This window comes from Chiloscyllium plagiosum, chromosome 41 (assembly GCF_004010195.1).
Source record: "Chiloscyllium plagiosum isolate BGI_BamShark_2017 chromosome 41, ASM401019v2, whole genome shotgun sequence".
In the NCBI taxonomy this organism is placed as follows: domain Eukaryota; kingdom Metazoa; phylum Chordata; class Chondrichthyes; order Orectolobiformes; family Hemiscylliidae; genus Chiloscyllium; species Chiloscyllium plagiosum.
In genome coordinates this window covers 6,963,743-6,989,164 of record NC_057750.1, presented here as the reverse complement: position 1 = coordinate 6,989,164, position 25,422 = coordinate 6,963,743, and the positions used below count along the sequence as shown (strand labels likewise).

The 25,422-nt window shown below is 43.5% G+C and overlaps 1 protein-coding gene across 3 annotated transcripts in view; it reads right to left on the bottom strand.

Moving 5' to 3' along the window:
- LOC122542798 (meiosis initiator protein-like) overlaps positions 1–23,703 on the bottom strand; it is a 65,750-nt gene extending 42,047 nt beyond the window's left edge. For 2 of the 3 annotated variants that reach the window (XM_043680851.1, XM_043680850.1), the window contains exons 1-4: positions 23,545–23,600; positions 21,663–21,834; positions 10,109–10,173; positions 5,900–6,030 (exon numbers count right to left, since the gene is read on the bottom strand). In XM_043680851.1, the coding sequence (XP_043536786.1) occupies positions 5,900–6,030; positions 10,109–10,144 (167 nt within the window). In that variant the 5' untranslated portion in view covers positions 10,145–10,173; positions 21,663–21,834; positions 23,545–23,600. Of the gene's footprint in view, positions 1–5,899; positions 6,031–10,108; positions 10,174–21,662; positions 21,835–23,544 lie in introns of all 3 variants that reach the window. The other variant, XM_043680849.1, reaches the window with a different exon arrangement.
- Between the last annotated feature and the right edge of the window lie 1,719 nt (positions 23,704–25,422).

Sequence of the window (25,422 nt, the reverse complement as noted above, 5' to 3'; positions counted from 1 at the left end):
ACTGACACACCCAGGCACCTCCTATAAACACTGACACATGCTGGGACCTCCTATAAACACTGACACACCCTGGCACATCCTACAAACACTGACACACCCAGGCACCTCCTATAAACACTGACACATGCTGGGACCTCCTATAAACACTGACACACCCTGGCACATCCTACAAACACTGACACACCCAGGCACCTCCTATAAACACTGACACACCCAGGGACCTCCGATAAACACTGACACATCCTGGTACCTCCAATAAACACTGACACACCCAGGCACCACCTAATAATATCGACACACCCTGAGACCTCCCACAAATACTGACACAGCCAGCCACCTCCTATAAACACTGACACAGCCTGGGACCCCTTATAAACACTGGCACACCCTGGGATGTCCTATAAACATTAACACACCTTGGGACCTCCTATAAACACTAACACACCCAGGCAGCACCGAATAATACCAACACACCCTGGGACCTCCCACAAATACTGACACACCCAGGCACCTCCTATAAACACTGACACACCCAGGGACCTCCGATAAACACTGACACATCCTGGTACCTCCAATAAACACTGACACACCCAGGCACCACCTAATAATATCGACACACCCTGAGACCTCCCACAAATACTGACACAGCCAGCCACCTCCTATAAACACTGACACAGCCTGGGACCCCTTATAAACACTGGCACACCCTGGGATGTCCTATAAACACTAACACACCTTGGGACCTCCTATAAACACTAACACACCCAGGCAGCACCGAATAATACCAACACACCCTGGGACCTCCCACAAATACTGACACACCCTGGCACCTCCTATAAACACTGACACACCCTAGGATCTCATTTAAACACTGACACATCCAGGCACCTCCTATAAACACTGACACACGCGGGGACCTCCTATAAACACTTACACACTCAGGCACCTCCTATAAACACTTACACACCCAGGCACCTCCTATTAACACTGACACACCCAGGCACCTTCTATGAACACTGAACACACCCAGGCACCTCCTAATAATACTGACAAACCCTAGGACCTCTTATTAACACTGACACACCCAGGCACCTCCGACAAACACTGACACACCCTGGGATCTCATTTAAACACTGACACACCCAGGCACCTCCTATAAACACTGACATACCCAGGAACCTCGTATAAACACTGACACGCCCTGGGACCTCCTATAAACACTGACACACCCTGGGACCCCCTATAAACACTAACACATCCTGGGACCCCGTATAAACACTGACACACCCTGGGACCTCCTATAAATACTGACCCACCCAGGCACCTCCGATAAACACTGACCGACAAACACTGACACACCCTGGGATCTCATTTAAACACTGACACACCCAGGCACCTCCTATAAACACTGACACACCCAGGCACCTCCTACAAACACTGACACACCCTGGGATCTCATTTAAACACTGACACACCCAGGCACCTCCTATAAACACGGACATACCCAGAAACCTCGTACAAACACTGACACACCCTGGGACCTCCTATAAACACTGACACACCCTGGGACCCCCTGTAAACACTGACACACCCTGGGACCCCGTATAAACACTAACACACCCTGGAACCCCGTATAAACGCTGACATACCTGGGACCTCCTATAAATACTGACCCACCCAGGCACCTCCTATAAACACTGACAAACGCTGGGACCCCTATAAACACTGACACACCCAGGCACCTCCTATAAACACTGACACACCCTGGTATCTCCTATAAATACTGACACACCTAGACACCTCCTATAAACATTGACACACTCTGGGACCTCCTATAAACACTGACACACCCTGGTATCGCCTAAAAACACTGACACACCCAGGCACCTCCTATAAACACTGACACACCCTGGGACCCCCTATAAACACTGACACACCCAGGTACCACCTATAAACATTGACACACCCAGGTACCACCTATAACCAATGACACACCCAGGCCCCTCCTAGAAATCTTTACCTACCTAGGAATCCCCTACTCATATTGATATTTGCAGAAATACATAGAAACTAGTGTCACAGCCTGCTGGAAGTATGGACATATGTAGGAAACTCCTGCAAATACACACAGGGATGCCCTGTAAATACTGACTGCTCAGGGAAATCCTACAAATACACACAGGGATGCCCTATAAATACTGACAGCTCAGGGAAGCCCTGCAAATACACACAGGCATGCCCTATGAATACTGACAGCTCAGGGAAATCCTACAAATACACACAGCGATGCCCTATAAATACTGACAGCGCACGGAAACCCTGCAAATACACACTGGGATGCCCTATAAATACTGACAGTACAGGGAAACCCTGCAAATACACACAGGGATGCCCTATAAATACTGACAGTGCAGGGAAACCCTGCAAATACACACAGGGATGCCATATAAATACTGACAGCGCAGGGAAACCCTGCAAATACACACAGGGATGCCCTATAAATACTGACAGCGCAGGGAAACCCTGCAAATACACACAGCGATGCCCTATAAATACTGACAGCGCAGGGAAACCCTGCAAATTCACACAGCGATGCCCTATAAATACTGACAGCGCACGGAAACCCTGCAAATACACACAGTGATGCCCTATAAACACGGACAGCGCAGGGAAACCCTGCAAATTCACACAGCGATGCCCTATAAATACTGACAGCGCACGGAAACCCTGCAAGTACACACAGGGATGCCCTATAAACACGGACAGCGCAGGGAAACCCTGCAAATACACACAGGGATGCCCTATAAACACTGACAGCGCACGGAAACCCTGCAAATACACACAGGGATCCCCTATAAACACTGACAGCGCAGGGAAACCCTGCAAATACACACAGGGATGCCCTATGAATATTGACAGCGCAGGGAAATCCTGCAAATACTGATACACTCAGGGAGCTCCTGAAAATGCTAATACTCAGAAAGATGCCCTGAAAATTCTGACACCGGCAGGGAATTCCTGCAAATTCTGACAAGTGGGAAGGTGTCTTACAAATATTGACACCCACACCAGGAACCCTTGCAAATGGAGTATACATTGGGGTTGGGGAAAATACCCTACACATACCAACACACCCAGGAATCCCTGTAAATACTGACAGATTTCATGGAGTTCCTGCAAATACAGACACACCTAGTTAGGTCCTGCAAATAATGACAGAGGAATGTCAGACAAATACTGACACACGCAGGGATGCCTTACAAATACCAACATGGGTAGGGATCCCTACAAAAAGTGGAATGTCGAGAAAGCTGCTGAAAATGCTGACACATACATATATACCCTACAAATACTGGCTGATGTTCACTTTTTTTTCCCACTGTGCAGCCCTTTTAAATATTTGTCTGTCGTTGGGGACATATGTTTATTTCTCACGTAACAAAGCATTTGTGGCACTTTCAGGCTTCTGTGTTGCTGTGCACCTGTACAGTTTGCTGGCACACTGCCACTACAGACACTGACATACTGGTATTGTAATGAAAAGCCGAATCAGTTTCTGAAAGGTTATTATTAGGCAGACACAAATATAGAAGGAAGGAAAATGTAAATTACTGTTATTGATATGATCTGAGATTGATCATTGTGATGGGTTTTGGCTCTTTATGTGATGTAAGCATTGAATCACTTATTTTAAAATCAGTGGACCCTGCCACAAAACTAAAGGGATAATTCACACAATTGCTTATCTCTTGGTACAACCTGTATTCATTTCTAGGCACTGGAACTGAGCTCGCTCCAGGGGCTCCCACTGCACAACTTCTAAGGGTCTAAGGATGAAATGCAGTTCTTGAGAAGCAGATGGCATCGACACGCTAATCATATCGCAATTCATGGGTTATTTCTTCCTTGTCCTGTTGCTAGTCAATTCTGTATATTAATAAACGTTTGTATCATTCATGCATCATTTTTGTTTTGCCACAGTTTGAAAGCCTTTATGTTACAGTGGTAAACCTACATCATTCTACAGTTTGTGCACAGGGCATGGATTTCCTAGACTGAGACCTCCAATGGCATCCCCTCAAGTTGGGCAGTTTTCTGTCCTTTTCATCTCAAAGGTTTTAAGTTTCTGAAAGTGCAAGTTGCTCACAGTACCTTGAGGGCAATGAGCATTTGGGACCTTGGTTACCAAAGATCTGTGTCTTTAATCAAAAGATTGAAGGGTTGAGTAGTAAGCTGAGGTCGACCTGACAAAGAGAATAAATTATTGTGGTGTTCTCAATGTCAAATCATGTACAAAAAGTGAAAGAAAGATTAGATTGAAAGAGAAAGGATAGCAATATTAACATTTATGCTTAATATCTTTTATAATTTAATACATGAAGGAATGAGAAAACATGTTTTTAAAGCTAACGTTTCACGTCTAGAGGACTCTTTGTAAGAGCTTTGAGGAAGAGTCAACTAGATGTGAAACATTAGCTTGCTCTCTTTCCATGAATGCTGCCTGACCCACTGTGATGTCCAGCATTTGTTGTTTTCAGTACAGATTCCAACATCTGTAGTAATTTGCTCCTCCGTGTTTTTATTACTCATTCATGGCTAATGGACAAGGCTGGCTAAGCCAGCACTTATTACCCATCAGAGGAGGTGATGGCCTAGTGGTATCATTACGAGACTTTTAATTGAGAGACCCACATAATGTTTTGGAACCCGGGTTCAAATCCCTGCGTGGCAGGTGGTGGATTGTAAATTCAATAAAAATCTAAAATTAAGAGTCTACTGATGACTATGAATCCATTCTCAACTGCTGAGAAGGCACATCTTATTCATTAATGTACTTTAGGGAAGGAAACTGCCATCCTTACCTGGTCTGGCTGACATGTGACTCCAGACCCACAGCAATGGGGTTGACTGGGCAATAAATGTTGACCTGGCAAGCAACACCCTCAACCCGTGAAGGAATGAGTTGCACAGACAGACGTTAGGAGACAACTACCTGAGTCACATAAAGGTCAGGCCAGGTAAGGATATTAGATTTCCTTTCCTAAGGGGCATTAGTGGGTGTTTTTTGTGACAATCATAACAATATAGTTACCATCAGGCCAGATCTTTATTCCAGTCTTTTTTTTATTGAATTGAAATGTCACCATCTGCCATTGTGGGATTCAAATCTGTGTTCCAAGGACTGTGACCAGGTGTTCTGGATTACTCGTCCAATGACATCCACTCACCATTGACTTGTTGGACCACAGACAATAATTAGTGGCTGTTAACAATTATCACAATGTTAAAAGCCTACTTCTGTTACAAATTTTAGACTTCATTTTCTAGATATTTTTGAATCAACCTGTTCAGGTGTGTTTTTTGCCTGATTGCCACAGAAGTCTGTGCAGGTCAAGTCACTAAATGTTTTGAAGACAGAGATAGATAGATTCTTGATTAATGAATGGATCAAAGGTTACGGAGAAAAGGCAGGAGAATTGGGGTGAGATACATATCAGACATGATTGAATGGCAGAGCAGATTGGCTGGGCTGAATGGCCTAATGTTACTCCTATATTTTACAGTCTTATAGTTATTATACACTTCTGAAGCAGATGAAACTTGAACCCAGGCCTTTTGGCTCACAGGTAGGAACACTGTGAGCTCTAGTCAGATTTGATTTTGACGTCAAATTTAATAGGTTACTAATGTACAAATACAGTACCTTCATGAAGCTGATGAGGTGGTTAAGGATGAAATGCACTTCTTGAGAGGCAGATGGCATAGGCACATTAAACATCTCGCAATTCATGGGTTATTTCTTGCTTGCCCTGTTGCTAGTCAATTCTGTGTACCATTAATGGTTTGTATTGTTCACGCAACATTTTTGTTTTGCCACATTCTGACCCGAATATTTTACCTTTGTTTTCTTCGATGCTGCAAAGGTGACAGTTTAATTTTCTGGCTATCCGGGATCAGCAGATCTCTATAATTCAAAGCCATGCCATCCCTTCTTGCTGGGATCTCCATATTTTGTTCAAAGTCCCGATCCTGCAGTTAGTTAACATATAAAAGAGTTCATCAAGGAAGCAAAGACAGTAATGATGGTGCTTAAGAACCATCATTAGTAACAAAGACCTCCAAGGTGGAGGAACACAATCAAGGTAAATTTCAGGAAAACAACACAATGCTTATAAATCCTTTAAAGGAGAGCTAATGGCTTAATGGCTAGAAGTATTGGAATGGCCAGTGAGTCACAATGACCAGAAAGACCTCAAGTACAGGATATAATTAGGTAATTTCAAAGGGGAATGCAGAACCTGTTGCTTATAAAGAGTCACTGATTCGAATAATATAGCGTAGATGCATTTTAGAAAAAAATGGACAAACGTATGAGGAAGACTATAATAAAAGTTATGTCAATGAAGTGGGCTAAGGAAGGATGGGAGAATGTACAAAAACACCAGAACGGGCTGGTTGAATGGCCTGTTTCTGCGTTGTATGACTGATATAATCTAAGTAACTGAGATGGTCTCATTATTCCCACTTCTGTTATATCCATTTCTGGATGTTGTGAGGGTATTCAGGCATCAGGCAAGGACAGGACTGGACTTGACTGTGATGTCTCCTGCCCTCTCCAACTGCCATGCTCCCCACCTCTTGATCACCATATTCAAAAGCCTGTCAGCTCACATCTGGGCAACCATTACATAAAAAACCATCCAGACTAACACAAGTACCATACTGTCACAATAATTACAATTCAGTACAGCACAGGAACATGCCCTTCGGCCCACCAAGCCTGCGCCGATTCCATTCCTTATTTAGACCTACTACTTACTGCCCAGACACAGTTTCAATCCCCCTGTTTGCCTCCCATTCATGTGTCAGTATATAATCAGCAGCTTCAGTAGTGAAGGAGTGGAATAGAATTGCAAAGTGAAAGTGAAAAAGGTTCTCAATGCTTCATTAACTAGTTATGTCCAATATCTTGTTCCCATTTTTGTACACCCAGTATATAAGTTAGTGCTCTAGTTTGCACAATTTTCATAATAACCACTAGAAAGTCAGACAGAGAACAAATGATCTGTCTTTACTCACAAACTACATTTTCTTTTCCTTATGTGACATTCGATACAAGGCTACATTAGTTTGGTAGGTGAACCAGAGGAGAGATAGGGATAATTTGTCTGGAATGCATTGCCTGAAAGGGTGGTTGAAGCAGATTTAACAGTAAAGTCCAAAAGGAAATTAGATATATACTTGAGAAAGAAATATTCGCCTTAAACCTATGCCCTCTAGCTTTGGACTCAGCTACCCTGGGGAAAAGACCTTGGCTATTCACCCTATCTATGCCCATCATGATTTTATAAACCTCTATAAGGACACCCTTCAGCCTCTGACGCTCCAGGAAAAACAGCCCCAGTCTATTCAGTCTCTCCCTATAGCTCAAACCCTCCAACTCTGGCAACATCCTTGTAAATGTTTCCTGAACCCTTTCAAGTTTCACAACATCCTTCCTTTAGAAGGGAGACCAGACCTGAACGCAGTATTCTAAAACTGGCCTAACCAATGTCCTGTACAGCCTCAAAATGACCTCCCGACTCCCTTACTCAGTACACTGACCAATAAAAGCAAGCATACCGAAAAGAAAAGGAAATATTCGCAAGTCTCTTGGGAGGAATAGGGGAAAGAAATTAATTACATAAAGTCTCCATTAAGTTAATACAGCATAATGGGCTAAATGGACTCCTTCTGACTTGCATGATTCAGTCAGCAAATTACACTCTTTAAAACATTTGTTCACAGGATGTGAATGTTGCTGGCTAGGCCAGCATTTGTGCTATCCTTAATTGCCCTTGAGAAGGTGGTGATTGTAGTGATTAGAACGAGGAGAAAGTGAGGACTGCAGATGCTGGAGATCAGAGCTGAAAATGTGTTGCTGGAAAAGCGCAGCAGGTCAGGCAGCATCCAAGGAACAGGAGAATCGACATTTCGGGCATAAGCCCTTCTTCAGGAAAGCCCTTCCTGAAGAAGGGCTTATGCCCGAAACGTCGATTCTCCTGTTCCTTGGATGGTGATTGGAACGAGGTCAGCCAAATGGACCTCACAGAACAGGAATTCCTTTATTTCGGTTGTTAACCTGGTCCAAACAGGGAGTCTTGGCTGACACATAGAAACAGGACTGTCCCCCTCCAACTTTATTTTGATTTTATCCCTGCCCTCCCCTTCACTGTTTGATCATGCAGCATTGCCCTCTGAGAAGGGCACTGCTTGTCACTGGCCACTCGGGTGTTTCCTTTCTTCCTAGTGGTGGAATATAAATAAAGATTTACACCCTTGTTGTTCTTCACTGTGTCCGACACCTGCACACACACGACATGGGTGCTGGGGAAAAATAAACACTACCCCTGTCAGGCAGTAGTGGGGGGTGAGGGAAGATTACAAAAAAACAGAAGTGTTGGAGGTTCTGTTCATTCTAAGAGCTGGCTCTGAGGAAGCTGAATCAGTGTAAAGGACTCTCCATGTGTAAATAAATGGTGATGGATACTGGCCTCTGTGAAGCTATTTCAGAGTTGAGCCACCTTCCTGAACCGCTGTATTCCATGAGATGTAAGTACATCCCCAGTGCTTTTAGGGAGGGAGTTCCCATGGAATGAAAGCTGAAGAGTAGGACAGAAGAAAGGTTATTTTCCACTGTTACCCCAACAGATAAACAAATGGTTTAAGGACAGTCTTAAAATTCCACAAAGAAATATAACAAGACTTTCACCTGTAGGCTACCAGAGGAAAGTTAATTTCATTCTACGAAAAGCAAAACTGAGAAACAGGGGTTCAATAATGCCTGAGACTTGTAAAACAAACTTTAGCTAGTGGTGGAAAAGATGGGGTGGAAGGATTTCGACAGGTTTGCGACACTTGGAAGAAAATTCACACTTTTACTGTCATGCCTGCATCAGCGCAAAACTGATACAGATCAAATCAAAACTGTTCAATGACAGCCCAGCATGCTGAATTCTGATATACCACCTCTCTCCTCCATTTCTGGGGGACTGTCTTGCATTAATTCTGTTTGTGAACTTACCAGCTGTAGAAGTCAGTACTATGATACATCTCCCAAGCGAAGCAGCAATTTACACACACTTATTTCACTTAAGTGTACTGTGTTCACTGTCCATCAGGTGATATCCTTTACACTGGGTAGTTAAAATGCAGTCCGTGGAACACCTTAGATCAGGTTGCAAGCATGACCCCATACTCATTTGGTCACATTTCAAGATGGGGGGAGTTCAAAACAGGAGGGCATATTTTTAAAGTGGGAGAGAAAAGGTTTAAAAAGGACATAAGTGGCAACTTTTTTTTACACAGAAAGTGGCTCATGTGTGGAGTGAACTGCCAAAAGAAGTGGTGGATGCAGATACAGTTACAACATTTTAAGACAGTTGGATAAGTTCATGAACAGGAAAGGCTTAGACTAATATGGGCCAAACACAGGCAAGTAGGACTACTTTAGTATGGGAACAGGGTCGGCATGGACTAACTGGACCAAAGAGTCTGTTTCCATGCTGTATGACTCTATGTCATTTTCATTCTCTGTCCCTTTTCCACTCTGACTTCTCTGTCCTTAGCAATTTACAGTGTTCCAATGAAGCTCATTAAGGGGTATGAAGAACAGCATCTCATCTCTCCATTAGACACTTTCTAACCTCTCAGGCCTAACTTCGAATTCAACAATTTCAGATGATAATCTCTGCCCTTTTAATTTACTGCTTCTGGTTTTCAGTGGTCAGTGATGATTCTGCATTTCCCCCCATTTAGACTTCATTTCTTTGTTTGCCACAAGAACACTCTCTTTTTGCCTTGCACCATAACTTCCGTTTTGTTCTACCCCCATCTTCCCTCTTTCTCTGCCCCTGTACTTGATTAAAACCTGTAGCATCTCAAACCTTTTTCCAATTCTGACTGGCTGCAAGGTTCACTGTGTATGTCTCTCTGAGTAGACTCGCTGATTTTTTTCAAGAATTTTCTTGTTTTAATGCAAATTTCAATCCTCAAGAGAAAAGCACAACACAGCAGATGCCGGATTTCAAAATGATGAGGATGCAGCGAGGAATAAGTGACTTCTCACCTCCACTTCATGTTTCACTTCAATTAAGGAGGCCATTATACATTCCCTCTTTAAGATTAAAGATCCTGGAAGCACACAAAAAAAGATTATTTCTAAGCTTCTGCACATTATTTCATATTATAACCAATACCAAAACTGGAATGTCCTGTTGACTGGACTCACTGGTATTCCCTTGATGACACATATTTGTAAATGAAATCATATACAAAGGCTGCTACCAAGATTGCAAGCAACTACAGAGAGTTGTGAACACAGTCCAGTCCATCACTCAAATCATCCTTTCATCCACTGACGCCGTATACGCTTCCCACTGCCTCAAGAAAGCAGTCAACATCATCAAAAACCCCTCCCACCCCGATTATACTCTCTTTCACCCTTCTCCCTCGGGCATAAGATATAAAAGTTTAAATATATCTATGAATAGATTCAAGAACAGCTCCTTCCTCACTGTTATCAGACTTTTGAATGAACCTCTCAAATGTTAATTCTGATCTCTCTCTGCATCTTCTCTGCAGCTGGGAGGTCATGTTGCGCTGTACAGGACACTGGTTAGGCCACTTTTGGAATATTGCGTGCAATTCCGATCTCCCTCCAAAGAATCGATGTTGTGAAACTTAAAAGTTTCAGAAAAGATTTACAAGGATGTTGCCAGGGTTAGAGGGTTTGAGCTATAGGGAGAGGCTGAATAGGCGGGGCTGTTTTCCCTAGAGCGTTGGAGGCTGAGGGGTGACCTTATAGAGGTTTATATAATCATGAGGGGCATGGATAGGGTAAATAATCAAGATCTTTTCCCTCGCTTGGGGGGAGTTCAGAACTAGAGGGCGTAGGTTTGGGTTACAGGGAAAAGATTTAAAAGGGACGTTATGGGCAACCTTTTTATGCAAAGGGTGGTGCATGTATGGAATGAGCTGCTAGAGGAAGTGGTGGAGGCTGGTACAATTATAGCATTTAAAAGGCATCTGGATGGGTATAGGAAAAGGAAGTGCTTAGAGGGATATGGACCAAGTGCTGGCAAATGGGACTAGATTAGGTTAGGAGATCTGGTCAGCATGGACGAGTTGGACCGAAGGGTCTGTTTCTGTGCTGCACATCTCTAAGACAATAAATCAGTCAATATACACATTAAAGTTTTTGACTTTCTGATGAGATTGCTCTTCCCTATTTGAAACCACTCCTATATGTTTTCCTGGTTTGTGATTCTTGTCCCTACTTTAGCAGGCAGTGTGGCTGTGCTCTTTGCAAAATGTAACAACGCATTAGTACAACCAGCCAGGAAGTGGTGCACAGGAGAAACTCAACATGACAAGTGTGCAGCAGAATTTGTTTCCATGTCACACATCCCTTTCCCTCCTATCAATTACATTACAGATATTGATTTTTTTCTACTAAGCTTGAGATAGGGTGTCTTAGTTATCTACAACATTCCGCATTTCCTTTCTGAGTCTCTCAAAAGCATCACAACAGAAGTCAATGTTCAAACTTTTCCATCTATCCCACTGTAAGGCCGCTAACCACTATTTTTTTACCTAATCTGGCACCACATTTTCTTGGTGCGTGCTGCATAACACAAATTTTGCCACACTAATGTTTTTAAACATCACATCACTGTATACAATTTATATTAATTTGGAGTCAGCTCTATTGTTATAGGCATATTAGTAGGACATTCATCTCCTCAAACCCCACAATTAAAGAAAAGAAATACATGTATACAGCACCTTACAGGGTCTCCCTGTGCACTTATAGTAATACAGCACAGAAACAGACTCTTCGGTCCAACCAGTGCACGCCAACCATAATCCCAAACTAAACTAGTCCCAACTGCCTGTGCTTGACCCATATCCCTCCAAACATTTCTTATTCATGTACTTATCTAAATGTCTTTTAAATGTTGTAACTGTACCTGCATCCACCACTTCCTCAGGCAGTTCATTCCACACACAAACCACTCTCTGTGTGAAAAGCTGCCTCTCGTTCTTCTCAGACCTTTCTCTTCCCACCTTAAAAATATGTCCCCCGGTCTTGAAATCCCCGACCCTCGGGAGACAACACCTGTCATTATTCTTATCTTTTATGAAAATTGTGTAACTTTGAAATATCAGAACTTGGCAACAAGATTGCATACAGCAAGATCCCACATACAGCAATGTGATAATGAATGACTAATCTGTTTTTGTGATGATGAATAAAGGATTCAGTATTGGTCAGGTTATTGGTGATAACACCTCTGCTCTTCTTCAAAAGGCTGTCATGCAGTATTTTGTGCACACCCGAGCAGGTAGGTGGTGCCTTGGCTAATCTGGAAGATTGCACCTCAGACTTTGCAGAACTCTCTCAATACTACATGGGAGTATCAGTCTAGAATCTGGAGTACTGTGTACAGTTTTGGTCTCCTTGAGAAAGGATGCACTGGCACTACAAGGGTTGGAGAGGAGGTTCACTAGTTCACTGATTCCGGAGTTGAGAGGATTGGCTTATGAGGAGAGACTGTGTAGAATGGAACTTGACTCATTCGAATTTAGAAGAATGAGGAAGGATCTTATAGAAACATATAAAATCACAAAGGGAGTAGATAAGGTTGAGCAAGGGAGGCTGTTTCCACTGGCGAGTGAAACTATAACTGGGGGCATAGCCTCAAAATAAGGGGGAGCGGGTTTAGGACTGAGCTGAGGAGGAACTTTAAAGGGTTGTGAATCTGTGGAATTCCCTGCCCAGTGAAGCAGACGAGACTACCTCGTTGAATGTTTTTAAGGTGAAGACAGATAAATTTTTGAACTGTAAAGGAATTAAGGGTTGCAGTGAGTGGGCAGGTGAGTGCAGCTGAGTTCACAAAAAGATCAGCCATAGAGAGTGCAGAGGAGGTTCACCAGGATATTGCCTGGTATGGAGGGCACTAGCTATGAACAGAGGTTGAGTAGATTAAGATTATTTTCATTAGAAAGATGGAGGTTGAGTGGGGACCTGATTGAGGTCTACAAACTCATATGAGGTACAGACAGGGTAGATAGCAAGAAGCTTTTTTCCCCAGAATGGGGGACTCAATTACTAGGGGTCATGTGTTCAAGGTGAGAGGGGAAAAGTTTAAGGGAGATATGCATGGAATATTTTTTACACATATGGTGGTGGGTGCCTGGAACGTGTTGCCAGTGGAGGTGGTAGAAGCAGACACAGTAGTGTCATTTAAGATGTATCTAGACAGATACGTGAAAGGGCAGGGAGCAGAGAGATACAGATCCTTGGAAAATAGGTGACAGGTTTAGATAGAGGATCTGGATTGGTGCAGCCCTGGAGGGCCAAAGGGCTAGTTGCTGTGCTGTAATTTTCTTTGTACTTTGTTTTATTTCAGGCTCTGAAATGCCACTGAGTGATTTGCTTGCCTCCCAACTGTCTACCAGCCTTCTGGCTTTGTGCAACTCGCCCTGTGAACCATTTTCTGAGGCCGCCCTCCAACTGCTGGTTCAACAACATGAGTCTGGCCACTTCTGTGCAGCCACTTGACAACTCTGTGGGTTCAGGTGTCATTGTGCGCCTTATTCCGGAGGAATATCCTTGCACCCATTGTGCATAATGGAAAGAGACCTTAAAAACCCATCTGGCTCACAAATGCCCTTTGGGGAAGGAAATCTGACAATCATAGAGTCATACAGCATGGAAACAGACCCTTTGGTCCAACTTGTCCATGCGCCTCTGCCTAAATTAGATTGCTGATGCTTTCCATACCCTCTGCCCTATTACTTGTTTTAGAAACTTTACTAACCTCTGCTGAGCCACAGACTCATAGAGTTGTACAGCACGGAAACAGACCCTTCAGTCCAACTCATCCATGCTGACCTGATATCCTAAATTCATCTACTCCCATTTGCCAGCATTTGGCCCATATCCCTCTAAACCCTTCCTATGCAGATGCCTTTTAAATATTAGATTAGATTAGATTAGATTAGATTACTTACAGTGTGGAAACAGGCCCTTCGGCCCAAGTGGAGTTTGCACATTCTCCCCGTGTCTGCGTGGGTTTCCTCCGGGTGCTCCGTTTTCCTCCCACAATCCAAAGGTGTGCAGGTTAGGTGAATTGGCCACGCTAAATTGCCCGTAATCAGGGGTAAATATAAGGTAGGGGAATAGGTCTGGGTGGGTTACTCTTCGGAGGGTCAGTGTGGACTTGCTGGGCCGAACGGCCTGCTTCCATACTGTAGAGAATCTAATCAAAACTTCCACCCTTCCCTCCTTTAACATTTTTTTCATAATTTTCTGTGTAACTGAACCCATCACCGCACTATTTAGTTTAAAGTCCTATCCAAAGTGCGAGTTATGTGATTCACCATGGCTCTGAGGGGCAACTTTTTTACACAGATTTTTACACAGAGGGTGGTTCATGTGTGAAATAAACGACCAGAGAAAGTGGCAGATGCAGGTACAATCACAACATTTAAAATACATTTGGACAGGTGCATGAACAGGAAAGGTTTAGAGGGATATGGGCCAAACGCAGGCAGGTGGGACTAGTTTAGTTTGGGAAGTTTGGTCGACGTTGGCGCTGTCAGCTTTGCCATCATTCAATGCTTGTTCTATTTCTGGGAAATAATCCAACTCAAAATTTTAGGTTTCATACTGGAGCAATTATCCATATTCCTCTCATTCAGCTTAAGACTTCGACTGGACTGAAGGAATAACGGCTCTTTGCTCTTTTCTTCCCATTGAACCTGTGACAGCACCACTCCAGAGTCAAGGAAACTCCCTCACCATTGCCATCTGCTGTTCAATGTCCCATTACAGTTTGTTATAGACTGGCCAACGATGAATAAATTGGGGGGGGGGGTCACGGTGCAGTGGTAAACTCAGGCTAATATCTGGAGAAATGAGTTCAAATCCTACCATGCCAGCTAAGGAATTGCATTCAATTCATAAAACCTACAATCGAAGGCTTGCCTCAGTAATCGTGAACATGGAATGATCGTAATATGAATTACTGTGAAAAAAAAGTCCTGGTTCACAATTTCCTTACCTGGTGTTACTCCAGGCTCACAGCAATATGGTTTATACTCTTAACAATCTTGTGAAATGACCAAGTAAGACCCTCAGTTCAAGGCAAAGTAAAGATAACCAATAAATCTTGGCCTTGCCAGAGTTGCTAATGTCCCGTGAAAGTATAAAACAAAAGCTTCAGAGAAATGAAACACTCAGAGCTGGTCAGAATGTGCAAAATGAGCAGCTCAGCATTTAGGATTACACGCAAAGTATCCCATCTGGCTGCATGATGTTTTGACAGGACTAAGAATAGTCACGATGAAAGATCTGGCATTATATAGTTCTCAATATGAAGGTATGAGTAACACAAATCATTTCCACAAACATTAAGAACAGGATAGTTTGTGTTTGCAAAGTGTATAGTTACTGATAAGGGTACGGAAAGGCAGTGTCTGAAAGGGTGGCTGGGCAGATTCAACTATAGCTTTCTATGTGAAATAGGCTAAACACCCGAAGATAAAAATAATTTAGGTTTTCAGGGAGAGGGCTGGCTAAGTTGCTTTAGCAGAGTAGAGTTTTATGCTCTCTAAAATGCCCCCTGCCATTTGCGGGTCCTGAACTCACAGTGGCTGTCAGGTGCTTTCCTAGCAGATCTACTGAGATGGGCGATTAAGTATCAGTCTACAAACAGGGAATTGGTGACACATCTCAGCTAAGGACATAACTGGCCGCTAGTTTCTGCCATTATCAAGCCACCTCTGGAAAGATCACTCGTTTCCTCCTGGGCAGATTCCACCTGCTGGTAGCCAACCCAGGTCAACAGTCTCCTTCAAAACTTTTTCTGTTTTCTAATGTATACCTACAAGCAATAATGCTGGACTTTTTATTTCTTTATTTTACACTTTTTCTTCCTAAGAACTTGTACTGAAGAATCTGTATCTAGCTACCTAAGATGGTGCCATAAGTGATGATGTGTAAACTTTCCACTGTACTCATTTGTGTGACAATAAAGCTAATTAAATTCAATTCTGTGACCGCTAATTGTTTGAACTCTCGTGGGTTATGTCACCCAAAGCCTTTGTATGTCAGATTATGTGCCCTACTTGTGGCGGTGGTTACAGTGAAAGGTTGAAGGCGGGGGTGGAGGAAATCGTCAAGTCATTTTATCTCAAAAGGAAAGGAAGTTACTGAAATTTCTCTCTTTGCAAATTGTTGCACAACAGAGGAGCTGCGAGAAAAGATTGGTGCAATAGCATTTGGTTGGGGTCATCATCCACAGGGAGAAAGTGAGGACTGCAGATGCTGGAGATCAGAGTCGAAAAGTGTGGCGCTGGAAATGCACAGCAGATCAGGGAGCATCCGCGGTGCCCAAAACATTGACTCTCCTGTTCCTCAGATGTTGCCCATCCTGTTGTGCTTTTCCAGCGCCAGACCTTTCGACAACGACCGTCATCACCAAGAGTGCTGTCAATTGAAGTTGAACTTAACCAAGCTGAATTGGAGAATTTACTTCTGCAGTGTTTTAAAAATATCACTCGCTTTTGAGAATTAATTCAGAATTTTCAATCTCACTCGTCATGAATTCTCCAGTTAGATATTGACAGATATTTGGATATTCAGGGAAGCATAGGATAATACAAGATGGTGGAATCAAAGTAGAAGATCAGCATGATCTTACTGAATAGGAAAGTATGGGTGGCACAGTGGTTAGCACTGCTGCCTCATAGCACCAGAGACCTGGGTTCAATTCCCGCCTCAGGCGACTGACTGTGTGGAGTTTGCACATTTTCCCTGCGTCTGCGTGGGTTTCCCCCGGGTGCTCCGGTTTCCTCCCACATACTAAAGATGTGCAGGTTAGGTGAATTGGCCATGCTAATTTGCCCATAGTGTTAGGTGAAGGGGTAAATGTATGGGTGGTGGTGGGTGTGGACTTGTTGGGCCGAAGGGCCTATTTCCACACTGTAAGTAATCTAATCAGGCTCAAAGGGGCCAATGATCTCCTCCAGCTCTAATTTGTAACATTTTTCCACCAAAACATAATGAGTTAAAAATTTCAGAAGCTCAGATTGTGCAATGTGAGCTTCATATCTTCAACCGTACTTTGCATTCAATCAAGCTGGAAAAGTATTCATACCTAATCAAGTAGGATTTACACTGCAAACTCCAGGGTTAATTGGCAAAGATTAACAATTTCATAATGACTTTGTAGCTGCAACACTGACCCAGCATCAAAGCGAAATCCATTGCCACCAGTTTGGAAGGAAAAAATTGTAGTGTTACAGGGGAAAAGGCAGAGAGAGTGGGACTAATTGGATATCTCTTACAAACAGCCAGTATCGTGGTGATGGGCTGAATGGCATCCTCGTTCTATGCTGTAGATTCTACTGTTAAAGCCGTCATTTCTCTTTCAGCTATTACTGGAAATGCAAAGCAGTTTTTGCCCATCAGCGGTACGGTTGTATCTGTACAACATGAAATCCATCAGCTCAATTAAAGAAGAAGGCAAGTCAGACTAGTTTAGTTTGGGAACATAGTCCGGGTGAACTGGTGGGACCGAATGTTCTGTTTCCATGCTATGTGACTCTATAAGAGAGATCAGCCAACTAGGTTTTTCTTGAGGATTATCAACAGATGTTGGCCCAGTCTGCCATGCCTCACACCCCAATAACCAACAGAGAAAAAGAAATTTTATGGAGCTATATACTTCATTTAAGAATTATTTAGATAAGCACTTGAGCATCCATGCTTAATGACTGCATGATGGGCCGAAAAGCCTCTTTCCATACAATAAAACTCTATGATTCTATAGTGAAAAGGAAGAGGCCTGGATAGCTCTAAATGGACATTTGTTTCAATTGTTTTTAGCACTTCAGGACAAAGAATAATTAGTCAGTAATTCTGCTTCTTCTTAGTGTCCAATGCTCCCTGTGGAAAAGTGCTCATTGTGTCGACGCTGTGGATACAAGAGGTGTACACTGTCTTGGTTTTTTCAGAAGAGAGGTTTTAAGGCAGAGGTGACGAGCACTTTACTAGAACCACTACAGCAAATAGCTTGTGAGGCCTTGGGTTTTTTAAAATTTGGAACAATAGAAGCAGCCTGAATGGGTGTGGTTAAACTCTCACAGAACCAGGATCTTTAGTTTAGCTTTCACCAGTTGGTGTTTGGGTCTTGAAGAAGTGGAAATTAATTTTTCTCCCTCGCTTGGTTACAGCCAAAAGCTGGGGGTTCTCTGCCTGCTACAGGACTTGCATCTGAGATAATCTGTGTCTGAATTTGCCCTTTTGCCAAGGGTGTGTTTGTGGAATGTTACAATATTGGATCATTTAAATAGTAATAATTACTGTATCTATGATTGATAAATTTTCCAATAGAGTTGTTTCCAACCCCTTCCTTCTTTTGTTGCATTTTAACTATCGTGGGTGAATGAAGTATGCTGTGCTTTAATCTGATAGTTTGACCTATCAAATTCCATCTGGAATACAACAACTTACATTTACCTTTGTATTAAGAAAATATTAGTGTCTAGACTATCTTCTGAATATTTCAAGGGGGTTTGGTCTGGTCCATAACATCATGTGGTCCGTGTGGATGAACAACCTTTGAACCAAGACAGTATTTCTGCATCATACTCCAGTGAGGAGTGAACACCTTAAGGAGAGGAAATAAATTCGGCAGGCAACATTGACAAGTGAAGATAGGGTTATTAAAAATATCCTGAAGAAGGGCTTATGCCCGAAATGTCAATTCTCCTGTTCCTTGGATGCTGCCTGACCGGCTGCGCTTTTCCAGCAACATATTTTCAGCTTATTAAAAATATGTTTGTCCTGACCAGAGGATCATTCCACATCAGGCAGAGATTTTCCTGCATATCCACCGACCTCATCTACTGTGTCCATTGCTCTCGATGTGGTCTCCTCCACATTGGGGAGACAGGATGCCAACTCGCGGAACGTTTCAGAGAACATCTCTGGGACAAGCACCAAACAACCCCACCGCCCTGTGGCCGACTACTTCAACTCCCCGTCCCACTCCACCTGAGTGGTTCTGAGCCACCTCCACTGCCAAATCCAAAGTCCGGAGGAAGAACACCTCATCTTCCACTTTGGGACCCATCAAGCACATGGCATCAACATCAACTTCATCAGTTTCCTCATCTGTCCTTCTGCCACCTCATACCAGATCCAACACTCCAACTGGGCACCACCCTCTTGAAGTGCCCTACCTATCCACCTTCCTGCTCACCTATCTGTTCCACTCTCCGCTCTGACCTATCATCATCACCCCCCACCTGCATCTACTTACTGCCCTTCCAGCTACCTAACCTCAACCCTCCTATTTATCTCTTAGCCCCCTTCCCACACCAACTGCCACAGCCACCCACATTATTAATGAAGGGCTTATGCCCAAAACGTCAATTCCACTGCTCCCTGTATGCTACCTGACCTGCTGTGCCTTTCCAGCGCCGAACTTTTCAACTCTGATCTGCAGTCCTCACTTTCTCACACCCAGGTTCCCCGAAGAGGATGATAAGTTTACCTGGATTGTATCAGGTCTATAAACATAAGGGTTTGCCACTTCCTTCCTGCATCTGCCTTGCCATTCAATGCAATTAACTCAATCTGTACCTCAGCCCCATCCACCTGCCTCGCCTTCAAATACCTTGACATCCTTAGTTAACACAACAAAATGCATTTTCAGCCTTGAAAGTGTCAACTGTCTCAAAACTTGGAGCCTTTTGGGGAAAGATCCTTTCAAGTTCAGGGAGGCAATGACCTAGTGGCATCATCACTTGACTGTTAATCCAGAGACCCCAGTAATGGTCTGTGGATTTGTTTTCGGATCCCAGCACAGCAGATGGTGGAATTTGAATTCAATAAAAATCTGAATTAATAAGTAAAGCCATTATCGATTGTTGGGAAAAACCCATCTGGGTCAGTAATGTCTCCCGAGGGGGGGAAACTGCCACCCTTACTTGGTCTGGCCTACATATCACTCCAGACGCACAGAAATGTGGTAAACTCTTAACTGCCCTCTGGGCAATTAGGGATGGGCAGTGAGTTCTGGCAAAGAAAATCATGGTGATTTGGTGGTAGGAATGTAGCTCAGTAAAATGACAAACCAAGTCTATGCAATTTAGATATTTTCTCATCTACCTGTTCAGAGACATCACTACACACCTCCTGGAGCAGGTGGAACCTGAACTTGGGCTGAATGGTTCCTTGTAATTTTAAGGTGAGAGGAGAAGAAAGAACATGAGGTGTAACATTTATAAAAGACATTTGGACATCTACAAAGGGACAAAGTAAATTGTTTTAGAATTTCACAAATCAAAGGGAGGTTCTAAGAGGAGACTGGGAGAGATTAAATGGAAAGAAAGAACATCCTGTCGTTCCAGTGACACATTTTCTCAAAGAGGCGTGCTATAGAGTCATACAGCCACGGAAACAGACCCTTCAGCCCAACTCATCCATGCCAACCAGGTTTCCCAAACTAAACAAGCTCCATTTACTTGCAATTTGGCCTGTACTTGTAATTTACGAAGAATGGAAGGGGCGGTAATTGTGCAATATATGAAAGCATATTTTTATATATTTCTAATCAACTTGTTCAGTGATGCACCTCTGCACCAGGTGGGACCTGAACCCAGGACTTCTGATCAACAACTAGGGGCACTGCGACCGCACCATAACAGCGCCTCAAGCAAACACATTATTACACAACATGTAATAATGACCTGCGATCTGTTGACTGAGTGAGTGCTTGAGGGTTATCATTTACAATGCAATGAGGATAGAGAGGAAGAATCACACTGACTGGGTTGCTCTATTAAAAAGCTGGCATGAACTCAATAGATCAATTGGCCTTAGATGTAAGTTTGCTTACTGAATTGGAAGGTTCATTTTCAGGCGTTTCGTCACCATGCTAAGTAACATCGCCTCCGGACGAAGCACTGCTAATGATTCCTGCTTTCTATTGAAATGCTTGGGTTTCTTTGGGTTGGTGACATCATGGAAGCAGGAAAGCAGGAATCATCAGCAGTGCTTCGTCTGGAGGCTCACTGAAGATATTACATAGTATAGTGACGAACCGTCTGAAAATGAACCTTCCAACTCAGCGAGCAAACCTAAATCTAGAACCTCAATCTGAGCTACAAATCTTCTAAAAACCCGCCATCAAATGGCCTTCTTCTGTGTCATGATGACTATCCCTTTCATCAGGTAACCTTGCCTCATAATTTAACCCTTTAAGCCCCAATGTCACTGTGCTGAACCCTGACCACATTCCATTCAAGGTCTACAATATCCTGGCTGAACCAAGATGCCCATGAATGAACACAGTTACGCCAAACGGGATCGAGCCATGGCTGTGCACAGTTGCAGAAAAACGTGTTCATCTCTCCAGCTGCTTTCTGGATTGTTTCTGGGTTTGGTCGTGTAAATTCTAGAACCTGAGTTCTCACAGGAAGTTCTAGATTCTTCCAGTCAATGACCCGTAAAGAAACACTGCGCTGGCAACTAAGTTGCCCTCATTCTGAAAATGTGTACGTTTTGATCTGTGTGCCAGTCAGACAGAAAGAAGGGCAGTCACCTCACATTATGGTTGTGATGACATCTCTAACCCACAGGGACGAAGCCACGATTTTTCTTTCGCCGACGGCTGCCAGCCAATGAAGATGTCTCTTGGTCAAAATAAATCTCTGATTGACCTCTCAAACGCTCATTTCTTCTACATCCCCTCCACAGGGAAACCGAAGGGAGGCCTTAAAAGGAGACCGGGAGAGAAAGAAATAGAAAGAAATAACACCCTGTCATTCCAGCGGTACATTTTCTCAAAGAGACGTGCTAGAGTCATACAGCAGGGAAACAGACCCTTCAACCCAACTCGTCCATGCCAACCAGGTTTCCCAACTAAACCAGCTCCATTTGCTTGCATTTGGCCCATATCCCTCCAAACCTTTCCTTTCCATGGTACCTGTCCAAATATCGTTTATAAATATTATCCCTCACATGTTCTTTCTAAAACCCTCCTCTCACCTTAAAATATGCCCCCTAGTTTTTACGCCCCTACACTAGGGAATGACCTTTGCTATCCAATGTCCCTCGTGATTTTATAAACCTCTATAAGGTCACCCCTCAACCTCCTACGATCCAGAGAAAAAGGTCCCAGTATTTCCAGCCTCTCCTTATAACTCAAACGTTCCCGGCAAAATCCTGGTTAATCTTTTCTGAACCTTCTTCAATTTAATGAGTGGCTTGATTGTGGAATGAACTGTCAGAGGAAATGGTTGATACAGGTATAGTTACAACATTTAGATATGTACATAAATAGGAAAGGTTGGAGGGATGTGGACCAAATGCATGCAAGTGGGACTAGTTTAGTTTCAGAACATGGTTGTCACAGACCAGTTGGGCCAAAGGGTCTGTTTCCATGCTGTATGACTCTATGAGTGTAAATGTTGTAACTGTACCTGCATCTACCACTTCCTCTGGCAGCTTGTTCCATATACGCACTACCCTCTGTGTGAGAAAGTTGCACAAGCCTCACTTTCTACTTTTACATCTGTAGGCAGTGATGAACTCCAGAATATTTCACATCCTTAGCCAACAAAAGGTGAATAGGGGTCTCTTTTAGCATAACCATAAGAAACAGGAACGGGAGTACAGATCGTTCTGCTATAACACAAAAGCTGTGTTCCTCTGCAACCTCGTGCTATAGAAAATCACGCTATGGAAAACTGCTATAGAAAATTGCGTTGTAGAAGCTAATACAAAATCACTATAGAACGTTCACATTACCCAACTAACGTCCACAATTCGTCAATTGCGTTATAGCCAATTCGTGCTGACGAAACACGCGTTATAGCAGAACGACCTGTAGGCCGTTCGGCCCCTCGAGCCTGTTTCGCTATTCAACAGGATAATTGCTGATCCGACACTCCTCACATCTACTTTCCCTGCCCTGGCCCCTCTAAAGGGGCAACTGCAAACTCTCTTGTCTGATGGCCATCCATTAGTTTCCTTTTTAAAAAAAGCACAGGAAGCACTTGCATGGATGGGAAAATACTGTCATGTAGTCCCCCCCATCGCTCCCAGGGGAATGGGGGTATGGATGGCTCAAAGGGGAGGGCATGAACAGGATGGGACAAATGGCCTCCGCACAGTCCTCATCTTCCACTGCCCCCCCACAACAACACCTTAACCCTCCTCCAGGCCTGATCCCACCTTTCATAAACCTTTGGGATCTCCAGGAGCCACAGTATGTTTGGTCTTTTTGGGGGTTTTATTTGTGCCCTTGGCCATTTTTCAGCCTCACCTTTACACCTCAATGCCCCATTAGGGAGCAGGTCACGTGGTGCCCGCTCCTCCTCCTCCTCCTCCATCACCCCACCCACCACCTGCAGTGTCACGTGTCCCTCCTCTCTCCCCCATCCCCCATCCCCCATCCAACCAAACCAGGTTTCCCGCTCCACCTTCGGCCGTTGCCGTACGAACCGTCGCTTTGTCGCTCGCGCTGGAGAGCGGCCTGGCATTGGCCGCCGCAACGCCGGCCGCGATTGGCTGACGCCCCCGTTGCTAGGGGCAGGGCAGAGGCGCGGAGGCTGCAGCGGGCACTGTGTCGGAGAGAGAATCTCTTCAGACCGCCTCCGGGCGGTGCCAAGGCAGGGTGCGTATGTTCGCCGCTGCTCTTAAAATGTCTCTCATCATGATGCCCATTTCTTACTTTGGTCATTAGGTTTCCTCCATCTAATTTTTCTACCCTCCCCTTCTTTATGGAGACATTTTCAGATATTTAGATCCTGCAGTGCTTGCCATTTTATACACTTCGTTTTTTTTTAATCAGGAAGAAGAAGAAATACAGCAGAACAAATAATAATAAAAAAGAAAACCAAAAGTTAAATGTCTATTTTGGAAAGGGGGAAAGAAGAAGAAACTCCCCCCACCCAAAGCAGAAACCAACAGCAGCAGTAATACACTGACTGGCTCAGCCAGCTCAGTGTCAGTTCTCTAAACTGAGGGGAGATTCTAAATCTCCTGGTTATATACATTTTTTTCTCTAAGGAGATTCTAATCTCCTGGTTATACTTTCCTCTTTATGCCTGCATTACTGGTGGTGCTTATCTTTCCCTACACTTCACTATATTGAGAAGTGAATTTTACTTCACTTTGTATTCCTAACAATTTAACAGATTAAATTACACATCGTTATATTGAGAACTGAATGTTGCTTCACTTTGAATTCCTAATTGAATTTAGCAGATGATAATGCACATTGTTATATCTGAATATTTCCCTATACTTGAGTGGACGCGACATTGTCAGATATTTAGATGCTGCAATGCTTGCCACTTTAAAAGTTTTAAAAAACCCACCTTGTTATAATGAGCATTGAATTTTACTTCATTCTGAATTTTTACATACATTATCCCTCCAAATCCAATCAACCTAACAATCCTTGAAACAGTTTTTCTCTGAAATATGTTTTTGGTGAATTCCGGTAGGTCAGCAAATTGGAATGCGTTCCATCTTTAAGATTCAGAGATTTTAAATTTTGAACAATCAGTTGCATGCCAGTTTAAGATTCATGGCCAGGGTTTGTGGAAATGTCAAGATCATAAGAATAGGAGCAGGAGTAGGCCATTCGGCCCCTTGAGCCAGCTCCACCATTCAGTAGGATCATGGCTGATCTGACATTCCTCATGTCAACTTTCCTGCTCTTTCCTGTAACCCATGATCTCCCAACTGATCAAGAATATATCTCAATCTTAAATTTATACAAGGACTCTGCCCCCACAGCTGTCTGTGGCAAGGAGTTCCAAAGGCACTCAACCCTCTGAGAAAAGAAATTCCCCCCTCATCTCAGTGTAAAATTGGCACTCCTATATCCTAAGACTATGCCCTCTGGTCCTAGACTCTCTCATGAGGAGAAACATCCTCTCAGCATTTACCCTGTCAAGCCCCTTCAGAATCCTAAATGTTTCACTGAGATCACCTCTCACTCTTCTAAATGCCAATGAGTAGAGTCACAAACCTATTGAGCTTTTAGTTTGTGTATAAAACAACTTGTTAGACCTCAGCTGGAGTATTGTGTATAGTTCTAGGTGCCATGTTATAGGAAGAACGCATTGAAGAGAATGCAGAAGCAATTCACAAGAATGGTTCCAGAGATGAGGAATGTCAGTTATAAGGATAGTTTGAAGAATTGGGACTGTTTTCTTTGGAGAGAAAGATGCTGACAGGAGAGATTATGGAAGTTATAACGCTGACACAATGTGGAAAATTGCAGTGGTATGTCCTGGATACATAAAGCAAGGAAAATCCGTTCTGGCCATTTACCACCTTGTCAGGCT